Raw genomic sequence first — 9778 nt, 5'->3', positions numbered from 1 at the left:
ATCCCTTGCTCCAATAAAACACTCATCCATGATTAAACAGTGCCCTCGTTACACTGTGAGTCACAGAAAAGGATATTTAACCTGCACGCAGCCTGCATGTTCCCTGATGGGACAGTTTCCTGCTTCATTTATAGCCGAAGGTCACAGAGGGTGCAGAGCAAACATTTGATTCTCATTAATATCAGCCCGGTTCAATCTGTTTCTTCCAGTTATTTTGCCCATTTCAGAGTTTTCTTTTAAAGATGCAGCCTTCTCTCAAATGTTGGTGTTTCCCATTTCTACCGCTCACGACCGACCGCTGCTAAATTGAATTGAACTGAGTCCTTTAGGTAAATATGCTGTAATTGCTTTTTACAGCACTGTACACTTTGAAGCGATGGTTTGTTTTGTCTTTTTGGTCGCTCTTTATTTGCCTTGGAGGGATCCTCCAGTGGACTTGTGGAAAAAGGCTGCAGAGGATCCAGACAACAAACCTTAACTGACATACACACAATCATTACTGCAGATCTGACGGCTAACTTACATACCTAAATATTTACATAGAAATGATGGATTAACAGTCTCCAGTCTTAATAGGGACAACTTTTAAACCCGTATTTTAAAGGACCAGTGTGCAGGATTTTGTGACATCTAGAGGTCAAATTCCAGACTGCAACCAAACTGAACTCCCTTCGCCTCACCTTCCAAGCATGGATAAGAACTTACAGCAGCCACAAAAAACGTTAACTGCGCTCTCTGGAATCAGTGTTTGGTTTGTCCCTTCTGGGCTACCGTCAAAACATGGCGGACACCGTGGAAGAGGACCCACTCCCTCTCTAGATATAAAGAGCTCATTCTGAGGTAACCAAAACACAACAAACATAACTTCTACCAATAGGTCCCCCTAAATTCTACACACAGGACCTTCAAGTTATTCTGAGGTCATACTGTAATGGCATGTTAATGAACGTGAAAATGAAGCATGTGCGGATTTCAGCTGTAAGTGTTGTAGCTTGACCAAAACAGAATCAGCAGATAAATAACTGAAAACAAACTTGCTCATTGAAGCGTTTGTTGCATCTCTTTTGACATGACGTGAGAATCTGAAATGATAAAACACATCTACAAACGAATGAAAGAATGATTCCTGCGGAGCGTTTAAGGAAGGGGAGCTTCCTTGTATCTATCAGCCTTGGAGGGTCTCTGGGTGGGACAGCAGGCGGCCCCTCCACACCTCAGGATGTGCAGCTTCGCCCTGATGCTCCTGCAGCAGTTACTTAACGTGCTTCTGACGGCCGCCGACGAGAAGTAGAAGATAAATGGATCCAGGCAGGCGTTGAATGTGCTGGAGAGCAACGCCACGTTCCTCCACTCCTCGCTCTCCTGGCGAACGAAGCCCACCACATGGGAGGCGTTGTAAGGCCCAAAGCAGACGGCGAACACTATCAGCGTGCCGAGCGCCAGGCCGATGGCACGCAGCCTTCGCCGCCTGCTGATGTTTGGAAGGCGGGACAGGATGAGGATGAAGTTGACGTAGCAGAAGCAGCAGATCAAGAAGGGGATGCAGAAGAGAACCACGAAGAGCTCCAGGCGGAACGGCAGCAGGATGGCGAGCTCATCCGTGGTGAAATCCAGGTAGCAGGTGGGCGGAGGCGTGGCGGGGCTGTTGGTGGCGCTGCCGTTGTTGTCGCCACTGTCTGCACCTTTGCTCCACTGGGCGTAGGGTATGATGTAGACGACGCTGAGGTTCATACAGCTCACCACCCAGAAACAGATGCTGGCCAACCAGGCATAGCGAGGCCTGCGACACAGGGAATACCTGAGGGGGTAGGCGACGCCCAGGTAGCGCTCCACACTCACAGCGGTGAGGAGCAGGGTGCTGTTGTAGATGGTGACGTAGAACAGGAAGCCAGTGAAGGGACACAGGGGGAAGGGCAGCAGCCAGGCCATGTCATCAGAGGCCTCCTTCATCTTAAACGGCAGGAAAGCCAGGAAGATGAGGTCGGAGATGGTGAGGTTGAGGAGGAGGATGTCTATCGGGGACGCCTTGCGACGCACCTTGCGGCAGAAGGTGCAGAAAGCCAGGATGTTGGCGGGGACCCCCATCAGGAAGGTGACGATGTAGACGGAAAGCAACAGCATGGCGGCTTCTCACACCAGATAGACCGGACAGATTCTCTCAGACGCTGGCTGCAAGACAACATGGAGCATGACTCATCAACACAGAGCACTCGAGCCTGAATCTCTGACTGAGAACTAATGATGACTGAAACATCTCAGCAGCTTCTGGACTGACTGCCATTAAGCAAGTACATCCTGCAAGTACATCAAGACATTAATCTGAAGGACTTTAAGATAAAATATTGATGTTCTGAGGAAACCAACATCAGACCTGATTCCTCTGCAGAGGCAAGGAGTGCTTCTTCTGCTTTTTCGAGGAAATTAAACCAATTAAGACAAAAGATTTTTCCTGAAATCCTTTAACAAGTCAGTGGAAATGAATAATTAACTGCTCAAAGAAACTCTTTTCGTCCATTGCAACTACTGCAAGTAAGGATGTAAAACTTCTGCTTCAAATATCTCACACAACCTGACTTAATAATGCAGCATCTTCTTAAAAACACCATATGCACTTTTAAATGACATCCAGGGATTCAAATGGATCATGCAGAGACAGCGACGTGAAAAAGGCTTCAGTCGGTTGACGGATAACGCAGACGTGAGTCTAAAACCTCATGAAAAGACCAAAGCAACATGTTAGTCTGGCTTTGATCTGTTTGTGGCTCTCAGACCAAACCCATCTGAAGGAATACAACTTTAAAAAACAGCTACAAATACCATATATGTATTTATTCTAAAAAAAAGGCAACATTCTGAGTAAAAATGGACAAATTGATAAAGTGTAAGCAATTTTTTTGAGGAAGGAAAGAGAACATCACAAACAACCAGACACAAAACAAACAGGGATCAGGGGCTCAGTAATAATAACACTTTTAATCATATATCTGAACACGTCAAAAGAAAGTGCAGATTCCAAGTTGCCTCGCAGCTCATTCCAAACTTGCAGGGCGTGAAAGGAAAAGTCAGATTCATCCAGCTCAGTTCAGATGGTTTGGACCATGAGAGGAATTTCCTCTGATGATCTAATGAATTCCATCTAACACCCAACAGAAGTCACAACTTCCCTTCATAAATGTGACTGACTCACCTCCGTCAAGCTTGATGCAGCCTCTCCATCCGCGTGCGGCGGTCCTGTCTGAGGCTGCGGGCTCCGGCAGCATGCTTCACCTCCTGAGAGCAAACTGTTTGATCAGACCACAAGACTGCACTTAATACGCATGTCCTGCTGAATATCTGCTGTCTCACCATCAACAGGGGGAAATTTAATAAGCCTCCGGTCACTCTTTGTCTCTCTGTCCAAACATCATCTCCAGGCAACCGCTCAAAAGCTCGCCGTGATGCGGGTGGAAATGTGTCGTAATAACTTTTGGTGTGAAGGGACAGTGACAAAGAGAGGGACAGATGTGTCAGAGCATCTGACCACAGGTCCTGTCTGCAGTGTCCACCAGAGGGCAGCCATGTTCATGTCCGCTCTACAGGTTCCCTCTGGAAAACTGCCACTTTTATTTTCTATTCACAGCAAAACTTAAAGAAATATGCAGAGGCTATAAAGGGAAGCTACACCTTCCTTTGTGAGTTTTATTTAAAGACACGTTTAAAATTCAGTCGTGGAGACCCTCAATTATCAGGGTTTATCTTTTTATAAATCCAACATAACTGGATTATATAGCACAAAAATATGTGTTTTGTTAACAGGAGTTCTGCATTAAAAATAAATAAAGGAAATAGAATTAAAATTGCAATTCCAAATAATGAAGGATGTTTTAAATTAGCTTAATTAATCATTTGGACAAACTGTATGTCAGTAAAGGGGAGTAAGTACAGGACTGGTCCGCCACCAGATACTTATCGAAAGCAATGCTACAAACACTTTACAACAAACACATGAACACAGCAATAAAATGCACAGTAATGTATAAATAAACAGGCCAGCACAAGGGATGAAGGAGGAATAAAAACCTATTGTATGTAATGTATATTTATATCTACATATTGTTACTTGTAATAATACTGCTTTTGTCTGCCTATGGACTATGGATGTAAATTAGCATTCTTGCTAAAATCCAGCATGCAAAATCTTGTGTTTTTGAAAAATAAATAAATAAGAGCATTAAATCTTAATTGATGTTCACAAATTAAACACAATCCAACAAATCAAAGATACTCAAAATAATGTCTCTACTGCAAGTTTTGCCAACTTTGGAACCAAACATGAAACCTTATAGCACCAAACCAGCGTCTCAAAACACCACAAAAACATCTGCACCAGTAGTTACTGCAAAAAGTCTGAGTGGAGACAAGCCGACCTGCCTGTTATCTGTTGATGCCTCTCACATGAGTCCAGATCTGTTGGCTGACTGGTGTTGGTCACTCGGCCACTGAGGATCAAGCTGCCCGAGGGAACAGCTGGGTTCAGTCTGCAGCCTGTGGAGTCGCTCACTTACTCAGTCAGTTTGTATCAGATCCCCTCCAACCAGCCCCTTTTTATATCGTCTGACAGCACAACAATAAACCTGATTATGGTGCCAAATGATCCCTGGCTGATCTGCGCCAACAGAGGCTGAACATTAAAGACATATAAAGACCAGGCGAGTTCATCAACTGGTTCACGAGCACGTGTTTATACAGGAGGATGACATAATGTGTTCAGGACTGGAGTCTTAATTTAAATCAGCATCGCAAGTTATCCAACAACAAGGATCCCAACGTGCATTATTCTTAAAAGTTTGCATTATTTATATTTTGTACTTTGCATGATTTTAACATATTACTGCTTTATTAGGTGGGCTGCTTCCAGATTAGTACATGTTTGCAAATATTGTAAATATTTTTTGTGTTAAACATGTGAGAAGTTCATGTACCACCCTATGAAAGCACTCCATTACCTTAAAGCCCTGCGTTCAAAGTTTTACTAAGTATGAAAATATAAGCAACAGATGTACTTAAAGTATCAAAAGTAAAAGTACTCATTAGGCAGGACAACCCCTGTTCGTGTTGTATGAGTGCATCATTATTAATGATGTCACTTTATCAACCACCTGTACCTCCTCTGTGATTGCACTAGAAGATATTCTTATTTTATTTTTATTTGCGATCGCTATATTACATTATTGCACTGTTCTTATTTGCACCCTCAATACTGTTTGCACCCCCCTTGTGTGTTCTAAAGAGCTTCTGTAACAGTAAATTTCTCCGTTGTGAGATTAAAAAAGTCTAAATAAAGTTAAAGTATAAATATGAAAGCGGTACTTCAGTTGAGGTGGAGCTGCTTTTACCTGCTTCATGTACTGCTGTGTAGTTTCTAAAATCTTACTCTGAAAAGGAAACTGTAACTGTTAAATAAATTTAGTGGAGCAGAATAATAAAATACACTGAAATTGATTAATCAATTAAGGCCCAATTACCACAAAACTGTACTTGAGTAAATATACTTGTTTGCCTTTGCTTCATGCATTTATTTGTGCACCTTTAATTAAATTAAATCCTCACTTTTATGCATCCCCATGTTTTTCATTCCTGTCACATCTTCCAGATATACATCTCATAAAGCAACATGATTTTATACAGAAAATAGTGAAAGAAAATCATGTTTTTTCTAATGTTAGACGCAGTGGAGATAATAAAGTAAGATCTGCTGATTGAATATCTATTTTTGTCCAAAACCTTTTTAATTTTAGCTGTTTGTTCTTTTTATTTAGCTCACAATACTTGATTTATGTGTATGTTCACATGTAGGACGCCAGACAGAAAACTGTTTATTAGACAATGGTTTGATAATGTTTTGCTGATATGTTTCTATGACAATCATGAGCTCAAACACACCGATCATTACATCTGTGAGTATTTATTTCCAAAACTGCCCCTTTTATTTTTGGCTTCATTGTCTTCATCCTCCAACTGTGTTTCTGTGTTTATATTGTAACCAAAAGGAAGTGACACATATTCATGAAAAAGGGGCAGGATTAAATAACTTTCTGCTTCTTCCTGCTCCTTTTCGGAACAAGTAAAATTACTATTTTTTTGTTGGTTACATGTTCAAAGCAAAGACTTCATTTATTCATTCATTCAGTATTTTTCTTTATTCTTCTTTAAATAAAACAGACAATGTACTTTATTTTGAAGGACATTTTAAAACATTTTACTAGTAAACAGACTTAACTGAGAAAAATGATTAAAATATGAAAGAAACCAATCAATTAATGCACAAACATTTATTAAAATGAAGAATGAGTTTCAAACATGAAACCGTTGAGAACAGTTTTAACTCATCTCAGCATGGAAGAGAGCAGGTGTAACTAATAACTAATTTCCACTGAGATGTGCCAGTGAGACAACTGTTGTGTTAGCTGCAAAGAACACCTGCAGGGAAGGGTCTGCTCACAGGTCCGGTTCTACCTGTCTCTCTGGAAAAAACCCTGAAAACACTTTGCAGAGGAGACGTCAAGTGATTCCTGTCTTCCACCCTTGAGCGGTAACTGACACCAGATGGAGCCACCAAACCAACCGTCTGACGAGAAGTTCACCACCGGCTGGTTTGAAGTTGAAAACAACATTTCTACTCCTTCAAAGATGCAGTTTCCTTTGCCAAAACACATTTATTTTCCAATTCTGCTAACAGTTTCCCATAATGTGAAACGGAAAAAAAAAAGCATAATGAGTCACTTTTTAATCCTCTGCAAAAAATCTGACAAAACATGAGACACGTCAGTACTCTAGAAACATCTTCTGTCATCTTCTTGTCTTTAGAAACACTTGACCTGTAGAAAAAAGGGAAGTTGTAGCCTGATGACAGTGTGATGTAACTTTGAGGAAGCTATTCTATCAGTGGTTCCCAACCTGAGGGTCCCGACCCCGACAGTGGGTCGCCAAAGCTTCACAGTGGGGTCATGATGTTGTTGTATTTTAAGGGGAGTAAGAAAACAGTTCGCAGAGCCTTCACTCTCTGCTTGTCAGTCTCGTCCTGCATTAGAGAAATACGTAGTTAAAGAAGAGCTAATAGACGATGGCCAAGTGTCAGGGGGCAAAAAAACACAACAAAAAATAAGCCTGTGAAGTTTGGGAACAGGCAATCTGGATCATTTGCTGCTTCACCTGTTATTAGCAGTGCTGATGGCTTCTATCAGACTGTCCTTGAATGGTTTTATCCTGTTTCTCCTCCTATTTGTCATGATTATTTTTCCTAAAGAGCCTCGTCCCACTGCGACCTCACTCCTGACTTACTTTCGTCACCTCGGCCCCCGCCTGGCTTTTCCCAGACAGTGTCGGTGGTAACTTGACGTTTGCGACACCCTTACTGCTATTACATTGATGCCGAAACCCTTCGATTTGGCTGAAATGGCTTTGCCGTCCACAGATTCTTCCCACGATTCCCCTCGACACTGCCGGGGACAGCATCAGCATGACCACGGGCTCCAGGAAAACATTACAGGAGCTCGTCAGCATGGCGTACGTCCTCCACTCGACGTTTTCCTTCAACACAAACCCCACGATGTGCGAGGCGTTGTAGGGTGCGTAGCACACCACAAACACAGCCAGCGTGGTGAGCGCGACAGCCAGGACTCTTCTCTTTCCCATAGGCCGCAAATTTGAGCGCCACACCAGTGTAACGCAGCGCAGCGTGCAAAAAGACGTCACAGCGAGAGGCAGAAGAAACAAGACGATGGCCATCTCCAGGCGTAGAGGCAGCAGAACAGCCAGCTGGGAGGCGTTGAAGTGGTCGTAACAGACCGAGGTGTCACCCTTAGTGGAGACGAAGTAAGCTCCTCCTTCAGCCACAAGAGCACAACCGAGGTGAAGGAGCACCAAGGCCCACAAGGCAACACAGATGACGCAGGAGAGCCGAGCACGGCGGTACCTCTTGTAGATAATCGGGAACGCGATGCTGAGGTAGCGCCCCACCGTCACCGCGGTGAGGAACAGACAGCTGCCGTACAGCGAGGAGAAGAGGAAGAAGCTGTAGACGAGGCAGATGGCTGGCGGCAGCCTCCAGTCCTGAAACAAAGTCTCCATAGCCTTGACGGGCAGCCAGGCCACGAGCGCCAGGTTGGCCATGCACAGGTTGAGGGCGTAGACCACGTTGGGTGTGGCGGCGCGCTTGCAGGCCTTGCGCACGTACACGAACAGGACCAGCAGGTTGGCGGGAAGGCCCAGCAGAAAGGTGAAGGTGTAGACGGAGAGAGCGACCCAGTCCTTGGAAGCCACCTGCATCTCTTCAGCTGAGGACATGGACACACGGAAGTCCAGCAAAGAGGTCGCACCGCCTCCAGTTTACCATGACACGGGTGAATATTACAAACGCAAGCCAGAAAAATATCCACTGAAGCAGGCAAACAAACTGATCGTTTGAGGAATATTTAGGTGCCCGGCTGTCCTCGCGTCCTCTCTGTTTATAAACCACATCTTTCAGAAGACAGATTCTCCTTTTGTGGCAGCTTTTTCCTTTTCCAAGCTGCTGTAGCGGCAGGTTTCTCCCTCCGTCATGTTCAGACGCAGCTCTGAGACACAGCCCACATCTCTGACAGCAGAAAAAAAAAAGAAAAAAGGAGGCGGTGACCACAAAGGTCCTGATGCATGTGGGCACGAATGGGGGCGAGGTGCACACGGCATCATGACTGAGGTGCAGATAAGGAGACGCATCCTCTCATGCAGAAGTAGGGGGCATTTAGCAGGCACCAGGCTGCCTTAATTGCCCTCTCAGTGGGAAACACACAGGTAGCATCTGGGCCCTTAAGTGAAATGATTCAGAATAATTCAGCGCGTCAGGAAGCACATGGCCGTCCCCTTAAAACCGAGGCTGTTTAACTGAACTGGAGGGCCGGGCAGTAAAATCATAAATGTGCTGATGGTCGATGCCAGGACAGGACGGGTTGGGCTTTGGTAAACGGCGACTTGTTTGCAGCGTGGAGGCGATTCTCACGGCTTTATGGTGGACATTGAGTTGTTCGGTGTGTGTATGTGAAAAAAAAATGTGAAAATGGGAGTGTATGCAAAAGGCTTTGGGGAGGAAAATGGAGCAGAAAATCAGTGTGACTTGTTGCAGAGGCATTTTATTGGAGCAGAAATAACGTTTTTCCAAGAAAAGACCTGCAGCGGTTACAAACACGGCTGCTAGCTGTTTGATTAGTCTATCGATCCACTGTTTAAATACGTGTATAGTTACACTTCTGATATCTTCAGATGAATGTTTGCAAAGTAATGACTACATATTTATCCTATTTATTATCTGAAGTGAAATTGACATCAGCACAGACTTCATCATTCTCTCATGTTTTGTTTCTCAGGAGCGTCAGGAGGCTCATTTAATTACTCCCAGCTAAGTCGTCAGTCACAAAAGCAAATGATCAATTATGTCAATTATCAATGGCTTCAGCGATGCCCTCATATTCTAGTTAGATATGGTACCAATTACAGGAAAAGTGACTAATTACTCACTTGCTAGCATAAGTCGAAGCCTTTCAGTCATTTGCTCACATCAGATCAACATGAAAAATGTGAAACTCGTCTAAAGGCAAGCATACGATTATATTATGCTGTGATTGAATCATTTTCCCAAACAGACAACTCATCTCACTTTCCAAACATTTCCTAAAAACAGCTCTTTCTCTCTCGTCTCAATCCTGCAGCAACTGACACAAACACATCCATCTGAAGACATTACAACCGAGGCGGGTGAGAGTTG

General features: G+C 43.9%; 2 protein-coding genes across 2 annotated transcripts; both read right to left on the bottom strand.

The window, feature by feature from the left end:
* Nucleotides 1–1137: 1137 nt before the first annotated feature.
* LOC121619252 (free fatty acid receptor 3-like) lies at nt 1138–2121 on the bottom strand. Its single transcript, XM_041954814.1, has one exon. It carries the CDS (start codon nt 2119–2121, stop codon nt 1138–1140), a length of 984 nt encoding a protein of 327 aa, XP_041810748.1.
* A 5184-nt stretch (nt 2122–7305) lies between these two features.
* On the bottom strand, nt 7306–8325 carry LOC121620005 (free fatty acid receptor 3). Its single transcript, XM_041955941.1, has one exon. It carries the CDS (start codon nt 8323–8325, stop codon nt 7306–7308), a length of 1020 nt encoding a protein of 339 aa, XP_041811875.1.
* Nucleotides 8326–9778: the final 1453 nt, after the last annotated feature.

Source organism: Chelmon rostratus, chromosome 16, assembly GCF_017976325.1.
Source record: "Chelmon rostratus isolate fCheRos1 chromosome 16, fCheRos1.pri, whole genome shotgun sequence".
Taxonomy (NCBI): domain Eukaryota; kingdom Metazoa; phylum Chordata; class Actinopteri; order Chaetodontiformes; family Chaetodontidae; genus Chelmon; species Chelmon rostratus.
The sequence above is the reverse complement of the archived record's forward strand: the minus strand, read 5'-3'. Positions and strand labels throughout refer to the sequence as shown.

Bases quoted from the DNA above. Each gene is read 5' to 3' on its own strand.
- LOC121619252 (XM_041954814.1), bottom strand. From the start codon at position 2,121: ATGCTGTTGCTTTCCGTCTACATCGTCACCTTCCTGATGGGGGTCCCC.
- LOC121620005 (XM_041955941.1), bottom strand. From the start codon at position 8,325: ATGTCCTCAGCTGAAGAGATGCAGGTGGCTTCCAAGGACTGGGTCGCT.